This window comes from Stegodyphus dumicola, chromosome 3, assembly GCF_044657685.1.
Source record: "Stegodyphus dumicola isolate Sdum_Otavi_A_Nest chromosome 3, ASM4465768v1".
Lineage (NCBI taxonomy): Eukaryota > Metazoa > Arthropoda > Arachnida > Araneae > Eresidae > Stegodyphus > Stegodyphus dumicola.
In genome coordinates this window covers 133,892,192-133,912,004 of record NC_140770.1, presented here as the reverse complement: position 1 = coordinate 133,912,004, position 19,813 = coordinate 133,892,192, and the positions used below count along the sequence as shown (strand labels likewise).

The following is a 19,813-nucleotide window of genomic DNA, read 5'->3' as shown; positions in this document are numbered from 1 at the left end:
TAATGGGGCGAAGCCACCGACCACTGAGCTTCTAACAAATCTGTCAGTTGAGCCAACCCCAGCGGACGAGCGGTAAAAGGCGCTCAACAGTGGTACTTCGGTCCGTGTCTCCAATCAGGGTGAACGGGGCGTTTTCGTGGTTTTCCTCGTACTCAACGTAGATGCCAACCAGTTTTCTTTAAAAAGACTTTACGAGACATGCATTCTGTTCCGTACTGTGTACTAATGGCAAAGCGTATAATTATAATAATAATAATAATAACTTTCAGTTGTAGCTTAACTCGTTTATGTTACCTTTCCTCACATCAGACTGCAGTTTTTCCGGTATATTTATGCTAACACCGGTGTCCGCCGATAGCATCGCGGCAAAAACATCGCGGACGAAAACGTCGCGGAGAAAACAACGCAAGGCGAAAACGTCGTGCTACAAAACATCGTAAGTATCTACAAATCATCGCATGACGATAGCATCGCAGACATGCTTTTTTCAGGCTTTAGTAACTGTAAATGGATATTCCCATAATGATTCGTGAGCGCAAGATGGAAAGAAGGATAATTTTTACTTTCACATTTTTTTATTCACTAATCAATTTTTGCTGAGAAAATAAGAAGGAAACTTAAGCATAGAAAATTATTGCAACTTATAGCACTTAATAGAATTTTAAACTGACATAGTTAACTAACAAAGGCCATTAAAAGTTTTTAACTAGTAATTTTTCATGAAAAGTATAATAAGTTGCATTTAATTTTCTATTCTTAAGTTTCCTTCTTACATTTCAGCAAAAATTTATTAATTAATAAAAAAATGTGAAAGTAAAAATTATCCTTCTTTACATCTTGCGCTCACAAATCATTATGGGAATATCCATTTACAGTTATTATAGCCTGCAAAAAAGCATGTCTGCGATGTTATCGTCATGCGATGATTTGTAGATACTTTATTTTTTACCACGATATTTTCGACGACGATGTTTTGTACCACGATGTTTTAGAACTGCGATGTTTTCTCTTTGCGATGTTTTCTTTTGTGATGTTTTCTTCCACGATGTTTTGTAGCATGACGTTTTCGCCTTGCGTTGTTTTCTCCGCGACGTTTTCGGCCGCGGCGTTTTTGCCGCAATGTTTTCCGTTGTAACCGCTAACACCGACGGTGACTCTCTTTCTACTTAGCTATTTTGCTTAAATTTCAGGAGTAAGTGCATCGGTGCTTTACAAAAGACAAAAACAGAGTCAAACTTTAAATTCTCTTATAACATTAAATAAATGCTTAAAGCTTTCAGCAAAACTTTTCCACAAATTGGTTGGAAAGGTACATGAAAACAGCTTACCAAAGGTTTTAAACTGTGTGATACAAATAACATGTTTTACGAAGATCGCGTGTTCCATTCCTCTCTGAGTAAGAGAATTTTATTGGGAAAGAGCACTCTTATTAATATTAAAAATCAGACGCAACTACAACCTTAAATTCGTGCAGATTTTGAATAAAACTCTACCTATTTTGACGTCCTTCTTCTTCAGGAGCAAGTTTTCCTGTTCCTAAAGAAGAGTAACCTATATCTGATCGACCTAGAAATCGGTTAGGGTTTCATTAAAAAATCTACGAAAATCTAAGAACGCGTTTTTGCCTATTTTGAAATCAGAGAATCTTATTTTAAAATTAATTTAATCTTCAATGAACGGTTATAAACTGAAAGTTAAATGTGCTGAAACCATGTCTATGTAATCTAACTTAAACTCATTTTATGCGATACAATGCATTCATTTTATATTCCACTCTCAGGTTGTACATCGAGTTTCAAAAAGATGCTGTTTCTGGAAGACAGGAAGCTCTAATTGCTCTCATGGAAGTGGATGATCCAGAAGAAGTGAGTCAGCTGCGTAGTGTTCTTCCTGACCTCTTGAAAGCTGAGCGGGAGGGTAAAGAAACATACCCTCATTTCTTGAAAAAGGCACTTTTATCTTGCGTCAGGTACGTTTACTGCGTTATTTCAATTTATTTTGTAATTGCTATAAGGCCTATCGAACTTCGTAACGTATTTCATATTTTATACCACTCTCTTATATCGCTTACTGCTAATTTTAATGTTATCTGCAGTTCATTCTGTAAAAAACAATAGGCTTACTATTTAATTATATTGGGTGGTCTAATAAATATTATTGCATCGTTAGATCTCCTATCCATTGCTCTAGCTATTGCGTTCCTAGTCTTACTAACTGTTCGATTTAATAGTATATCTGTTTATTTTTAATAGTGTACGAGCCGGAACTAGTTGCCAAAGTTCCTGTTTCTTCTTATCAAATATCGTTCCTTCCCTTTCTCAGAAAGAAACGACTCTGTCGTCTATTATCTTCTTTACTTTAAATGAAATAAAAATGTCAGGAAAAGCTGTCCCACATTACAGACTTAGCAGATACTTTGTATGTTTCTACAGAACTCTGTTATCCGCAAGGATTTGTATGCTGACTATCTTGATAGTGATATTCTTAAACTTCCAAACTATTAGAAAATTAGAAATACCATGAAGCCATTGCAAATTGCAGATCCCCAGCCTACTGTTGATGTTAAACTTACGCATCTTAACAGGATTTTTCAGGAATCATTAAGGGCCTCATATCTTAGAAGGCCTCAAAATCACTTTATAATTTTCTCCACACAAAAATAAAGAAGAGAAATTAAGAGATTTAAGACCTAATAAAAATTCTGAGTCTGAGTAATAGATTATTCTATGGGTCTCAGAAAACAAGCTGTATTTTTTACAAAGGAAATTATTTGCCTAAATTTTCCAGTTTTAAACTTTCCTTGATGAAGAAACCTAGAATGACTATACAGATATTGCATTTTGTCAGTTATTTCTTAGAAATTAATGTTTTATATTTTCAGATTTTTGCGAAGCAGGAATTATGTGAATCATTTTGGCATTACCATGTGCCATTTGTCTTCAACGTCTGGTTGCCCAGTTACATTAAGACTTGGCACTATTGGACGTCCTTCTTCATGTATACTTGGACGTGCCGGAAATATTATTGTGCTGGCCCAGAGGCAGGAAGTAGCACCATTTGGAATAGATGAGTGGATTCAAGCCATGCAGGTATTGCAACAGTTTATAGTTGTTAACTCCAAGTTGACTAACCCTTTAGACATACTAATGAGTGTTAATTTGCCTTATAACTGACTGCTTGGTTTGAAATTGATTTAGCTCTTAAACTACAAAAAATTGGAGTTTTCTACATTTATTTACTAATTATTAATAAGCAGCAGAAAAGCAAGAAATAATGTATATTTGATTAGCTTTGAATTCAGAACACTCTTCACACACCTCTTCAGTGTCAAAATGATTAACTATGCGATATAAGGTTACTTGAAATTTTTTATATCTTTAACAAGTAGTCGTCAGTAATAAGAAACCGAAAGTATAGGCCCCATAGGACTAAGCTATTATTTGCTAACACTGGAAAACAATTTTATTCCTTGGTTGCCACATTATTATTATATCAAGGCTGTTTACCATAACTGGATTAACCACGCAGAGACATCTAGTAGAGAAAGGCATACGTTTATCAGCCACGCTTAGTTAACCCTACTGATAATCACCAATTGATATCTTATAAAGAACTGCTGTAACTGCATAGCTGATAAGTTCAGCAACAAATCACCTGACTTTATGCTTTCATGTACCCTGCACCATATCCTGCATACTCTGATTCTATATCCAAAGACTCGTACCTTTGATGACGGCCAGACTTCGCAGAAAAAGCTTAATAGGCCCAAAAATTATTAGCAGTAGACCTTTGAAAGAGATGAAAGAAAGGTTTATGAGATAATGAAATCTGGCAGACTGGTTGACATGAAGAAACGAAGTTCTAGACTGATAAAATTGCTTGACAATCTATCTTCAATGATCATCCTCACTGATACAGAAAACAATACATTGCAGAGATTTTTTAACTGACCATCTCCATCCATACATACAGCAGGCTTGCTGAGACCAGTTTAATATTTCAGCAAAGTTAAGTATTTTATTTCCAGTCTAAGAACATCTCTTGAACCCTCAAATTTCTTTATTTGTAATCCAGTGGACCATCTGAGAGATATGCCATAAAAGTCTAAAAGAGATGTTGATCTCTTCCATTCGATAAGTATGAAATGACATGTATGGATGAGGATTGATTCGTCTGCAAAAGTTATTAGAAAACTTATAGAATATATTTTTAACAGTATGTAAACCATGCACAAAAAGACGGGCCAAGTATTTATTTGCTAGGTGTTATTAAAGCAATGCCACTTGAGAAAATATTTTTCTTTTTTTTTTTTTTTTTTTTTTTTTTTTTTTTTTGTATACTTTAGGAATTAATCATATTTAATATACATTATAAATTTCTCAAGAAATTTATCTATAAATAATACTTTTTATTTCGTTGCGACTTGAACTTAATTCCTGATGCATAAGTGGATCCCATTCAAGATTCTATTTTAGAATCATACTGTAATTATTAATTGGCTAGGTTTTTTAATAACTCATTTCTTTCTCTTTTTGCAGGAAACGGAAGTTTGCTGCAATAACTATTTCAACAACGCACCAAATAAACCTGTACCAAAAGGATTATGGACATGCGTACCCGATCCTGAAGTAAGAGAATTAGTGTTGAGTCCACAGGACAAGTTTTTAGTCTTTGGGGATAATGCGTTTTCAAGAATCGTGCCAGCTGACGAAGTATGTCGACAAGTTCAAGGCACGACCTCACCAGTGGCCGCTAGCAAAGCTCTATCTGAAATGTATTCCGCTTTAACCAGTGGAAAAAGAGAATGCATTGCGGTCATCATGCTGAAATTTGATGCTCCCCCTGTCGAAGAAGATGTTGAAAAATATAGGTGTTGGGAATTCATGCTAGAACAAAATCACAAACTGCTCTTCACCAAAGAACTTGAAACAATACATAAAACTATATTACATAATGGTGATCAAAGACCTAATAATGTTGACCCTTCTTCTTGGTATACGACGGCTCTGTCCAAGTATAAATGTCCTCTGCCTTCACATAGAGGACGGTACTATTGTTATGGTAATAAGCTGGAATAAATTTCAAACTTCTAATTATGAAACAAAAGTACTGAAAAGTATATCTTATAAATTTTTATCATGGACAAAAATAAGCTGTTGGACAAACACTGTTGTTATTAGAAGCTCTTGTAACTGTAATTAAAGGCAAACTCTTATATGTCTGTGACTGTAACACTTTGCAAATTCTTATGGATTGAAAAATAGCTTTGTTATAAGTATGAGAGCGTTTTGTTATAAAATTTTCAATAATCCTAAGAAAATACTTGTTTATTTGTCTCTAAGAAATTTATTTATTAAACTTCTACGATTGGTGAAAAATTTCTGAGGCTGTTTAAGAACACTTACATGCATAGCGTATCCTATCGTTAATAAATAACTCAATAAAGATAAATATATTTTTGAATATTTGAAAATGACATTTTATATTACTGCTAATATTGTTAGACTATTTTATCGATACAGATAGTTGAGCTTAACTGTCTAACCCCATAAAATATAATACCTGACCAATAAGTACTCTGCGCTAAAAATGTAAAGGTTTTAGATTATTAAAAATTTTTAGAAGTATGAAAATGAATTTTGTAGTAATTTAACAGCTAAGTTTCATAGACATATATATAACCACTGGGTAGGAAAAGAAAGAAAACAGATACGGCTCAAGTATTTTGAGGACTGAACTCCCGAGAAGCCGAGATGTTAGATACATTGATGAATTTGAAAACTGTACTAATTATGATAAAGATTTAGAAGTTTTATTTCTCGAAAATATTCCTGATAAAAAGAAGGAAGAACCTCTGAATGTAAAGCAAATATCGGCTGATGAAATAACAGAAGACCCCTCAAATATGGCAGAAGCATCTGCTGAATCATCTGATAATGAAGATTCTGATTCCGAAGCACTACCTGAAATGCAGATTAAAAGGGGGGCAGGTCGTCCAAAGAAAGTCAAGACTGGGAAGCCAGGAAGACCAAAAAAGGAGTACCACAATATAAACATAGAAAAGGAAGAAGCACAAATTGCTGAAGAAGATACAAATCCGACATTAGAAGAAGCATTAAATGGAAGTTATGCTGAAGAATGGCATAAGGCTATGCAAAGTGAGTATGAAGCACTTGTTAAAAATGGTGCATGGAAATTAGTAAAGCGACCACAGAACAAAAAGGTAATAGGATGTCGCTGGGTTCTTAGAACGAAATATAATGCAGATGGAACAGTTCAAAAGAGAAAAGCTCGATTGGTTGCTAGAGGATTTGCACAGGAACTTGGAATTGATTTCAATGAAACCTTTGTTCCAGTAGCCAGAGCAAGCTCTATAAGAACTGTGATTGCATATAGTGCTATAACAACCTTATGTTATATCAACTAGATTTTGTGATGGCTTATGTTAACGGTGATTTAAAAGAAGAAATTTTCATGGAACAAGCTAAAAGTTTTGAAGACCAAAATAATCCTGATTATTAAGACACAATAACACGACGAATAAGTACCAATTCACAAGTCAAACAAAAAAAATCAGCGTTAATTTTCAAAATTCTAGTTTCGATGGTTTTACCGAACCACCATCCTCAGCTGCAAAACCGCAAATGAACAAGATAGGAAATAATGATTAGATAAGATAAGAAAGCCTGGACAAGAATCAGCAAGTGGCGCCATCTTTTGGTGAAACTAGAACTAAAACATAATTTCTTTAAAGGCCAAAGGCAAAGATGGATTGGAATTAGGATCGTTAACAAGAACAGAAAGATTTTTCTGAATGTGAAATGCCTCTAGAAAATCCATTTGTCCAATGCAAGATGTTTTTTGAATAATTTTGGCAGCAGAAAAATTGAAAGTGTGATTTTCGGACCAACAATATTGAGTAACAGAAGACTTCTGTGTTTCCTTTTTTCTAAGGTATGCCTCATGTTCCTTGACACGAAATTTTAAGGCTCTCTTAGTTTGGCCAATGTAAATTAAACCACACTGGCAAGGAATCCTATAAATACCCCAAGAATTCATATCCGGAATGGGGTCCTTGAGTATGGAACTCGGAATTTTATTGATGGGAGAATAAACAACCCGAAAGTTAAATTTCTGCAAAATATGTGCAACTTATTTCTGTTCTTGTTAACGATCCTAATTCCAATCCATCTTTGCCTTTGGCCTTTAAAGAAATTATGTTTTAGTTCTGGTTTCACCAACAGATGGCGCCACTTCCGTCGAATTAGTAAACTGTAAATTAGTTTTACAACACAAACTTTAATGAAAAAAATTATGAACAAAATTATTTACAGTTACATGTTTCAACTGAGAACAGATGCATGTTGCTCAATGGCTGCGTAGGTCGAGAGTAAAACTCTCTTCATCGTTGCCTAGACGATCTCCACTCGCGCTTGCGCAGCGTTGCCACAAAAGTTCAAAGAAAGAAATATTTCAAACTCGTAACATATTCCTTCCTGAGAAATTTTTCTATTCCAAGTTAGGGACAAGATGACAAAGTTTCACTTCCTTGAGTAATATTATTTCCATGTTTATTATGGACATCCTTTCTTTTTAGATGTTTTACACAAATATGGCTATATTTTGAATTTAAAATATTACATTACAATGTGGATATTCTTCTCTGTAGTTAAAAATTCTGTAGCTTGTTAAAAAATTAAGGCTGTGTTAAGTTCAAATATAGCAGTGTTTATGAAGGTCTGAGGTAAATGGTGGGATTACATTAAGAATCCGGGTGACGTTTTCACATGATAGAAATCAAGATGTAGCGTACGTTCGGTGATTTAAATACGATGTATACAAGAAAATGCAAGATATTTTTGTAAAATATTTCAAAGAATCAATCTGTTTTAGTAATATACATGAATCCTCCTGCTCAATAAAAAGGAGTTTTCTGAATATATTTATGTAAATGTCTCTAATGTAAAATAATAAGAAATGAAATGCCGTTGGTACGTATTAGACTGAGGCAGACAATAATAAGAAATTTCGTATTTTTTCGTATGTATTTCAACTAAACTGTCTAGAGATGTCCATATATTAGTTCAAGTAGATTTTTTTGACATGAAAAATTTATTATTTCTGAATTATAAGGTTTAATTCAAAGCCAGTAGATCTTTAAAAAATCTGTATTTCAATTCAAAGGTTTAATTCAAAGTCAGTAGATCTTTAAAAAATCTGCATAGGTCTGCATTTACTTTTAGGAAAATAGGAATCAGAAATATTAACAGGGATATGTTTTAAAAACCTGATAAAGGTTAAATGTAAGGCAAAATGTCTAAATGGAGAATAGAAAGTTTAAAATCACCTGTCAAGTGTTTAGTAGCATAATGTAACAGATTAGAAGAGAAAGTTTTACGTATCTTAAGTATTTTAAGTTGGAAATGAATACATGAAACCGTCAAAAATGAAAGATCATCTTGAAAGACTTCATTCAGATAAAAAAAAAATGAAGAATTAGAATTTTTCAAAAAAACTCAAAGAAAAATTCACATGTCGACCAACTCTAAAAAGTTTTATGAAACAGTCTACTGAAACTGAAAATGAAGGAGGATTAATTGCTTCGTACAAGATTTCGCTTAATATAGCAAAGAGGGGAAAACTCCACACAATCGCAGAAGAAATTGTACTACCTGCAATTAAAGACGTCATTGAGACTGTAATGAAAAAAGACTCTACTAATGTTTTAAAGTCTTTGCCATTAAGTGCAAATTCTGTAAAACGGCGTATTGACGAAATGGCCGAAGAAATAGAAAACACAGTAGTTTCGGAGCTAAAAAATTGCAAGTTCTCTATACAACTTGATGAATCTCTTTTTGGCGTTTCTACTATTCTTATGGCGTATGTTAGATATTTCAGTAAAATTAAAGGAGAAGTCATTGATGAATTTTTATTTGCTAAATATCTTGAAACCGATGGGAAGGAAGTGATTAGATTTTTTAGATGTTTACAAGAATATTTTAAATAAATATGACATTCCGCTTGAAAATATAATAGTAGTAGCCACAGATGGCGCACCTTCTATGGTAGGGCGTTAACGAGGTTTTGCTACATGCCTCAAAGAAAAAGTGCCCGGTATTCGTACTATTCATTGTGTGTTGCATAGACACAACTTAGTAGCAAAATATCTGAGTTCAGAGTTACATGAAGCTTTACAGTTTTGTATTAAATCTATTAATCAAATTAAAGCTCAACCTCTTAAATCAAGATTATTTGCCAAACTTTGTGAGGAAAACAATGAGTTATTTAACTAATTACTTCTGCACACCAAGGTTAGATGGTTGTCTAGACGTGTATGGTTGCAACGGCTCGTCAATTTATTTGACTCCACGACAGAATTTCTGAACGAAATAAATCCTGTTCTAAGCAATGAACTCCAAAACAATAAGAACCATATTTTGTATTTAGCAGACTTATTTGGAAAATTTAATGACGTTCTAACAAAACTGCAAGGAAAAGATGTAACAATTATCCAAGCTCGGACAATACTGTTAGGCTTCCAAATAAAATTAAATTTATTTAGATATTCATTGCTACGTAAGGATTATAAGTATTTTTCAAATCTGCAACAATTAAAAATAAAAGAAGAAGACTTGGAAATATATACAAATCATCTTCAAAAATTAAGCGACGATTTTAAACTGCGCTTTGTTGATTTGGAAAACATCGACATCCCTGATTGGATTATTGCGCCATTTTCGGCGCAAATTGATAACGTAGACATCAACATACAAGATGAGCTTGCTGAACTATTGTCCGATCTTGAAGCAAAAACGCTTATTAAAAATTTGACAATACATAAATTTTGGACTAATATAAATATAAAGCAAAAATATGTGAAACTTTACGAAATGGCTCAGCCATTTATGCTGGCGTTTCCAAGTTCGTATATGGTTGAAGTCGGTTTCAGTCACGTTAATTCAATTTTAACTAAAAACAGAAATAAATTAAATGTGGAGCTTCGAGGGGATTTACGGTTAAAATTGACTAATTTCGAACCCAATATAGCGAACCTTGCCAAGAAACACCAGGCACACTTATCTCATTAAGAAGTAAAAAATCTGTAGCTACTTTACTTACTGTTTCTGATTTATTAAATATTTAGACTAATATATAGTTTTATTTTAATTACCTGAAAATTACCTTTGTGGGGGTCTATGGAGATTTCGAAAAATTATATAGGGGGCGATGATCAAAAAAGTTTGGCGACCCCTGCTTTAAATACTGGATCCTTTCTACCTCATTTGAATATCACTCGAGCTAGAAATTTACATTCTGGCAGGAAAATGAGAAACGAGGAGGAGAGGAAAGCAGTTTAAAGTAAAATAACTGCTTAATAAAATAAATTAGACCATAAAACATATTCAAATTTTTCTAAACTACGTGTTGTTTTAGTACAGAATACATAAGTAAGATCTAATTTGTTAACCTTTTGAGGCCGTTGCTTTGGCAGCTGTAAAAGCCTTGAAAGGACGGGGTATCTTGAACCAAATGCTTTCCCCCCTTTAAGAAATCACCTCCTATTTGCAAAAAAGATTCTTGTGTGTAGTTTAATGGATTCTCAGTAGGGTGCATCTGTACCGCAAAAGGAAAGGAAGTGTAGAGATTAGTGACTAGACTTCAAGACGCTTTTCGTCACTGAGGGAAAATTACAGTTGTTCCGGATTGAGATTACTGAGCGTTACGCAGAAGGAAATGTGTAAACCGCCGTTGAAGAAAATGTCATTCTTTATATTATAGATCGTTACTTTCGTTTTTATAAAATTTTGTTTGAATTTTAACTCTTTCGCATCGAGAGAGGACCAAATCTCTTTTCCTCAAACACCAAAAACGCCCGTGTATACGAATTTCTGTTGGAATGCTTTTTCTTTTCCCATGACAAATTGCGCTAACAATAACCTACTTAAGTAAAGCGACATCTTTCTTGGACGTTTTCACTCTGTGTGAAGTTCCCCCTTGGGATGGAATTGCTACTTCGGGCATCAATAGCTAAACATTGACAGTAAGTAAACATAGGAAAAAGAAAGTGTATAAAATAACAGAACTACTTTCAGTCTTTTGAAAAGAATGATTGAAATGTCATTTGACAACTCCTGAAAGCAATGAGCAATGCAGTAACGTGATGGGGGGAAAGCACCAGGTAGGAAATTATTCAGGCATTCGAGGACGACCTGCCGATATCTGAATGTTCGGGCGTTTATAGCAACTACGATGTCAAAGAGTTAAATTACACTGAAAATTATGTGTCTTTACTAAGAGCTTTAATTATTTCTATCATATCTTTATATTAATGTTATGTCAAAAGATTATTTCACCTATTTATTTCCTGGAGAATTTAAAATTTAACCAATCTTCATCTCAGCCTTTTTTTTACCGTTAAATGTCCTTATAATCATAAATTTGTTTTGGTATGTACGAATATATCAAATATAGCTCTATCTTTGAACTTTCTTCCATACATCGAATAATTAAAAAATAAAAGCTTAAAGCTATAGAAATGATTAAAAATTAAAGTCCAGTAGAACTCTTAAAGTTATGCTCTGTAGACGTAATGAAATTTTAATTTTACATAATTGTTCAAAATCTGCTTGATAAGAAGGAAACTTTCAGAAAATTAGAATATAACTGGTTTAATGAAAAATAAATTTATTTTAATGTAGACTGTTTATACTGCAATATCCAACTACATAAGTGTTCCTAATTTAAATTCAGTTCTTTTCCAAAATCAATGCATAATAAAACAGAAGCTAAGCTCAAAAACTGATTTTTAGAATAATATATTTTAGTTTTAAAAATTATATAAAAAAAGGATTATTTAATCAAGTACCTTCTTATACTGTTTATTGAAAATTAGTAAGTGATATATTTCAGGTATTAATAACAGAATGAATTGAAGTCATTAAAAATGTAAAATTATTTACTATGCAAACCCATAATTAAAAACGTCAATTCCATTTGTCTTTTTTTTTTTTTTTTTTTTTTTTTTTTCATTTGTCTAAATTCGCAGCCTTACTAAGGGAACGTGTTCACTCGGGTATCAAAATTTAGGTAATTTCTTAGTGCAAAGAGTTTTTCAAATTGAAGGGAAAATTGTTTGTTATGCATAATGTCTGCAAAAAATGTGGGACAAAAGTTACACAATAATTAGTTGTTGTCTTCAATACTGTATTTTATTATGCTACATAATTTAGCACAGTAAGAGAAATTTCGAGATAATTTCAGGTGCCCGGTCAGCAAAATTCTCTCCGGTTTGAAATCGTCGTCGCATGTGAATTTTTCTATTTCCTCTTTTGCTCTTAAATAATGTACAAATCTAAACCAGTTCGTTTCAATTCCAGATTGTTTTTGTAGCAGCTTTGACATCAACCATGGCGGCATATTTTATTATGGTGGAATTTAAATTCTGCGATATATTAGCGAGTAACTTTACTTGCAGTTACTCAAAAAACTTCATTGTCAGGTCATGCGAATTCTATACTGACACAGATGAATTAACTGTTTTTCCCTTTTTTTATTGAAAATTTGGCAGCTAATCATTGGTTTCATTACCACCTCGGTCATTAAGCTGTCGTATCAAAACTATTTCATAACTGAGTGGCAAAGGTATGCGCCCAGGAATTTGTCCTTGAACGTAGTTGCTGAGATATATGTCTAAAGAATGGCAAAGGCTCAATCACTTAAAAGTTCAAGGCTCAGAAATTCAGATGGGGAACATGTTTTGTCTTAGAACAATGATTTGTACATTATTTGAGAGCTTTTACATCCTGCTTGTATTCTCGGAGCTCAACAGACAGCGACATTTCACAAATACTACTCTAATCCATTTTGAACATCTTACTTCAAAATTATTTGACCGTTAAATCGAGACACTGATACGGAGGTACCTTTTAAAATAACAGTACATCAGTACATCTGGAATCTAATGGCTAGAGATGAGGCCCAGGGAGAAACACAATGAAGAAATTCTTCGCTTCTAAAAAGACAAAACCTTTCAAACTGATTGACTAGTTTTAGTCTATTTACGATTTCCAGGTTTCAGACTGAAATTGTAAAGCTTTTTTTGTGACACAAAATTTATATTTATGTTCTTGTGATTTGTTTGAACAACAGTACCATCACAGTAAACTTCCGTGTGTGAAGGTATCTTCAGCATAAAACAGGTATATATGACAAAAAGACAGACAGAACTGTTAAGAATGAACTGATAAGAATGTAAGAAAAACTGCTTGTACATGTATACCAGTACTTGGGAATTTATATTTGTTTATGGAAATATATACCTACAATATCCATGTAGCATGTATGTCTGCATTGATATAATATGGAATAAGTGCAGATATGTACATAAAACGGAAAGTATGCGTACCCTTAAATCGGAATAAATTATATACAGACACGTACACATATGCATTATATATGTGTGTTTGTGTGTGGATTTATGCATACGTATATAAACATACAGATATATCTATGTGTATATATTTCATCATCAAGCTCTTGAAGAAGTTTTCGTATTTATTCTTCAGTCAGCCCTCTTTTCCTTTTCGGCATATTGCTAGAAAAATGACAAAATAAATCCTAAAAAACTTACGAAAATATGCAATATTCTAAAGTAACGCAAGGCTCTGTTTACAAATTAAAAGAGCAGTTATCGTGAATTCTGTAGCTATGTAGCTGCAAGAACGAAAAGGGAAAAATTGGAAAAAACCGGATCCTTAACACAAAGACCTTCGAAAGAGATAAGTGGTCAGAACCCCAGGGACGTCAAATTTGACATTTCACCCCACTCTTTCAGCCTGGAAAATGGGGGAAAAAGACATGGCCACTAAAGTGGACAACCCTGTCCTTTCAAACTATAAACGTTTCATTTGAATATCACTCGAGATAGAAAATTTACATTCTGGCAGGAAAAGGAGAAACGACGAGGACAGGAAAGCAGTTTAACGTAAAACAACTGCTAAATAGAATAAACTAGACCTTAAAACATATGCAAATTTTTCTACGTGTTGTCTTAGTACAGAACACATAAGTAAGACATAATTTCTTAACATAATATTAAGAATTAAGTAATGTTATGAAATGCCAGTTGTGGTGAGATAGCTTTCCCGCAAGGAGAGGTTAGGGTTACCAGAAAATGACAGGAAAAGTCAAGGTTGCCATTTGGTGCGAAAGCGCTCATTTGGGGACTAAATTGGCGCTATCTCATAGACGAAGCGAGAACATCCAAGAAAGCCTTCTTAGCGATTTCCTCGAGAATGTTCTCGAAGGTAGGCCAAAAGCTATATATATATATATATACCCTGTCTGTACGCGGAGTAGGAGCGTATGTTTCCCTGGGCCAAGCAATCCTTTATCTTGGGGTGAGCTTCAATAAGTCACTTACATGGTCCCCGCACATTACATCTATTATCCAGAAGTTTCGAGTTCGTAAAGCCAAACTATACCCTTTAATTGCTCGAAACAGTATATTATCTATTGACAACAAGTTACTCATTTACAATGCCATTCTACGTCCACTTTTGTGTTATGCAAGTTCAGTTTGGGCATATACCAAGAAAACCATAGGAAAAGATTGCAAATCTTCCAGAATACTGTTCTACGACAAATTGTAAATGCTGAATGGTATATAAGGAATAATAGAATATATGAAGAGTTAGGCATTGATTTAATGCGCACTCATTATTATAACGTAGCCAAAAAATTTCAGGAAAAGCAGCAAAATATTAATAATCCCAGTATTAAAATCTGTGATTACGACTATAACAGTTTGGAAAATATGGATAGGCCTATGGCCCAACTAAATGTTTGGATCATGTAATATGCAACTCTAATAATTTGACATATGTGTTTATTTATGTATTTATTTTCATTCCTCTTATATGCTACACTTCAAACTTTCTGTCTGCATTCTCACTTTTGTGTATGTTATAGATATATGAATATAATTATTTCAAGTTCATGTCTTGTTGTATACTTGATAATTATTAATGGATTCAATTTGCCTATGTTTGCACTACCTCATTCTTGTTACAGTCACCAGTTTCTCGACTTTCCTGCTTGCACTAATTTAGACAATAACTCCGTTGATAATAATACGTTAACAATATTCTTATCTGACCTTGACAAAATTATATATAAAAAACCCTATTCGATTTATCTTTCGGTTATTGTATACTATCTTTCGAAATGATCAAACTGTTCTACAAGGGGTAGAGCCTTGGCTCAGGCACCCTGGTGTCTCAAACACCATTCCACAGAGAGAGACGGGAGTAGGAGAGTATATTGAGTTGAGTAGTAGTGTCTTGCTTTCAGAGATTAGCTCAAGAGAGATCGAGCGAGTGGTGAGCTGTATTTTAGTGCTTTGCCGTGAAGCTGTTTTCACCGTTACAGGCTGAAGGATGTATTGTTGATAGTTTCAGCGTGTTTGTCATAGATTTTCAACGATTGTAACGCGTTTTTGGAACTGTCTTGCTTATTAATGACGAATAAATTGTGTTTTGATTCTGCATTAAGTGCTGTAATCAATCCCTCCAGATCCACGAACCCGTAGAGCACAACAATAGGAAAGAATCTTTCACTGTACAATATTAGAACGTTTACTACATTTCTCGTTTTTACTATTTTAGATTATGTTGTAAGGATCTTAAGTTTTATTAACGTTTATTTTTATTTTCAATCTTTACTATCACTTCTTATTTTCTACTTCCGGCCAGAATTAAAAGCTTTAACTTATTTATGCAAATTTGTCTGGCGAACGCCAAGTACTTAAGTTGTGGCTTTTTGCCAAGCGAGAGAGAGGAAGGAGTTACTCGAAGCAGGCCGCTTACCTTAGCAGTTTTACTCAGTTGCTGGTTGCCTTCCAGGCCAGAGGTTTAATCCTCGTGATAATTTTTAAACGTATTGTAGTGTTAACAGTTCTCTGTACTACATACGGCTTCCTGTTAATATAAGGCCAATCTTCCACGTAGGCCCTTGTTTATTATTCAAAAGTTAAGTTAGAGTTTAGTTAAATATTTTTATATTCTTACGTTCAGACCACAAGTAGTTGGTCTCTGTATTCCGAAGTACGGAAATTATTGTAAAGAGTGAAAAATAAAGGGTTTCGTATACCCTTCCCGTTCATCTTGTCTACTTCCCACATTAATTGAACATAGCTTTAGTAAGCTCCCTGTTCCGAGTCAGGTCCTTGCATGTTCCCAAAGAAAGTAAGGCGGAACATTGAACCTTCAGGCACCAGCCTTCAGGGTGCGGAGATAGTCATTGTCCGAATAACCTCCCTTTCCATTTATGCGATGTGACCTTCGCGCCTCCCAGGACTTAAAAGTTTATCCCTGCGCGCCTCCCAACTGTGGGGTTTCGTAAATTCCTTTCGTTTCCCTCAGCAGTAAAATCTTAGCAATTTGACACTAGGATTAATTTCACCAACTTTTCAGTGTCATTAAAAATGTATTTTTTTCTTTATATTTCCCCTTTTTATTGTAATTTTTGTATTTAATATTGCTGTTTGAAACATGCAAATTGTAATGGAGTGCAATGCAATGAAAATATATTCAAAATCTGTTTTTAAAATAAAGGAAAATAATTTTAAAAAATGCTAAAGGATTAAAAAAAGCTTTTATCACAAAACTGCAAGAAAGAACATTGAACGACAATGTAGTTGCATAATGAAATAACTTACGATACAATGGGGGGAATCAATAAATTAAACTGAATAAGTAAGAATACTAATCAAAAAGGTAAACTAAACTAATATAAGAAAAATACAACGGGATTTGTTTGATATATAAATATAAACTGTTTACACAATGCTCGGAAACAAATAAAAGCGAACTGCCGATTTATACGAGAAACAAATAGTTAAAAATCATTTTCGAGTATAAATTAAAAACGTTAATTAGTATATGTAATTCTAAACTAAATTCAGTTTGGAAACAAATAAAAACGGAATAAACTAGGAACAAATTATAGGAGTGCATATGTTGCTAAGGCGTATTTTCATTATGACGCAATGTCAAAAGTTAATATTCCAACATATGACAATTATTTAGCTACGAAATCTCATTATAATATGTTTCCCTAGTTTAAGGAAAAGAAACAGCAGAAAAGAGAATAAATTCAACAAATTCTTTTACATTATTCCCTAGTCCCTTATCTGAAAAGTAAGAAAGGCGACCACCAAAGGCGACCTACAGGAAAAGTTCCAAAAGAGTAGTAGTCTCCCTTTACAATAGCAGCTAAAAGGGGGTAGAAATGCATTTGGATTTCCCGTCTTTTTAAGTGAAACCTTTCCAAACTGCCCCGTCTCTTAAAGGTTAAGTTAATATTTCATTCTTACTGCAAGTGGCAGATTTCAAGAACTTTTACCTCATGCGAGGTCTACCTTTATCGCCAAAAAGGCGAGAAATGAGTTGTCACCGATTTTGGTATTATGTTTTTCAATTACTCGCGCGTAAAACTAAAGTTGATGTATAATAGGAATGTGTAAATACTTAAATATTGTAAAAGTTATTGTATAAATTTTATTTAAAACATTCTGGCAAGAAAGAAGTTTTAGTCTGAAAGACTTTTTGAAATGTAGTATTTCAATGTAGAAGAATTGGCACTTGCTTGGAAAAGAATAGAAGTTAACAATGTACTACTAATGTATGTTTTAAAATGCGTAAAATTAACGGCATGTTAATATGTTCTTATATACAATGTGAACTGTTATTTTAAATATTAAGAAATACTGTGATATGGTAAAAGTGAAAGTAATGCCAAAAAAAATTTTTTTTTATTCGTGTGACTGTAAAAAGACCAAATTATGGTGAATATGTGTTAAAGGTTGAATGAATGTAGTTAGGCTCTCTGACGCTACACTTCAGAGTTAGCCACTTTCAGAATAGTACCTCAGGGTTTAGAGTTGAAGATAGGGTGTGTTACGAGGTCTTGTTATGTTGAATTTTAACACGTTAGTGTTTTGATTGTAGGAGGCAGTGTTGAACATGTATACATAAACACATTCGTGTTTGGTGTTCTTTTACAACACATGTCAGAGAGCACGGGGAGAGATAATTAAAATAAAGTCATGAATGAAATAAGAATGTTAAGAGAAATGTAAATATTTATGCTACTTGCCATTTCATTGTGTAACATTTCATTAAACTAGTTTTCCTTCCAGATCCCTGGAAGGAACCAGATTTGAATAAAAGCTCCTGTTTAGATGCAGTAAAGATGAAACATTGGTTGTCCATGGAGCTGATATTGTAAAAACAATTTTTTTTTTAATTTCTAGTTTCTAGTGAGAAATGTTTTTAAAAGATTGGCCTCGCGTTAGATTCTAGAGCTAAAAGTTTTCAACAAGGTCGTTTTAGACCTCAGTTTCAAACTAATTAACTCTGGCGGGAAGTATGTAAGGAGCTTAAGTTTTACTAACGTTTATTTTTATTTTAAATCTTTACTATCACTTCTTATTTTCTACTTCGGGGCCAGAATTAAAAGCTTTAACTTATTTATGCGAATTTGTCTGCCGAACGCCAAGTACTTAAGTTGTGGCTTTTTGCCAAGCGAGAGAGAGGAAGGAGTTACTCGAAGCAGGCCGCTTACCTTGGCAGTTTTTCTCAGTTGCTGGTTGCCTTCCAGGCCAGAGGTTTAATCCTCGTGATAATTTTTAAACGTATTGTAGTGTTAACAGTTCTCTGTACTACATACGGCTTCCTGTTAATATAAGGCCAATCTTCCACGTAGGCCCTTGTTTATTATTCAAAAGTTAAGTTAGAGTTTAGTTAAATATTTTTATATTCTTACGTTCAGACCACAAGTAGTTGGTCTCTGTATTCCGAAGTACGGAAATTATTGTAAAGAGTGAAAAATAAAGGGTTTCGTATACCCTTCCCGCGTATCTTGTCTACTTCCCACATTTATTGAACATAGCTTTAGTAAGCTCCCTGTTCCGAGTCAGGTACTTGCATGTTCCCAAAGAAAGCAAGGCAGAAAATTGAACCTGATAATGTTACTGAAAAGAAAAAAATATTGAATGTTTTCAGTAAAATTCATCTTAGAATTAAGTTTTATCTCTTTGAAACATTTAAATGAAACACTTTCTACCGTAATGACCATTAAGTGTTACAACATTTTTTACGGAAACATGAAAATTGTTTTCAGTTTCTCTTCACCCATAAATTCTGTAAGAGGCACAATGTTTTAATTCAAATTTTAAACTATTTTCAAATTGAAAAGCAGTCCAGATATTTACATAGTTGTCCCGCACTTTTAACTTTTCCGTTGCTTAACTCTTCCCACACTGCCGTTACTTGGGTTATTAGCAGAATTATTCAGCTCAATATAGATATGTTTCCGTTGGAAAACAGCTGATATTTTCTAATTTTACTCAAATAATCATTTTAAGTGACTTCAGATTGTTTTAAAAATGAGGATTATTTTTGAAATATTTCTAAAATTTAACACATTTATTCAATTCTTAAATTTATAAAATAAGAAATATTGAAAATTATGGGAAAATATTGCTATTTCCGAATTTAAGAAGAGGTTTTCCACTAATGGAATGGAACATATACTGAAATTCAGCATAACTTTGATCATTTTATGCCAAACATTTTAATAACTTGTAGATTTTTTAGAACATAGCCTATTCTTTTTTAAAGAATTTATATCATTCCATTTTGTATGGGAAAAACCATGCAAGCCTTATTGCCGATGTTTACTGAATTACACTAAAATTTTCAAGAAGAAATCAGTTTTCATCCTATAAGAAAATTCATGAATAATTACAGTA

General features: G+C 33.4%; 1 protein-coding gene across 1 annotated transcript in view; it reads left to right on the top strand.

Moving 5' to 3' along the window:
• The window catches only part of Phlpp (PH domain leucine-rich repeat protein phosphatase), a 143,620-nt gene extending 138,403 nt beyond the window's left edge, over positions 1-5,217 (top strand). The window contains exons 12-14 of the mRNA XM_085813333.1: positions 1,781-1,969; positions 2,882-3,089; positions 4,539-5,217. Of these exons, the coding sequence (XP_085669459.1) occupies positions 1,781-1,969; positions 2,882-3,089; positions 4,539-5,078 (937 nt within the window). The 3' untranslated portion in view covers positions 5,079-5,217. The remainder of the gene's footprint in view (positions 1-1,780; positions 1,970-2,881; positions 3,090-4,538) is intronic.
• The last annotated feature ends 14,596 nt before the right edge of the window (positions 5,218-19,813 follow it).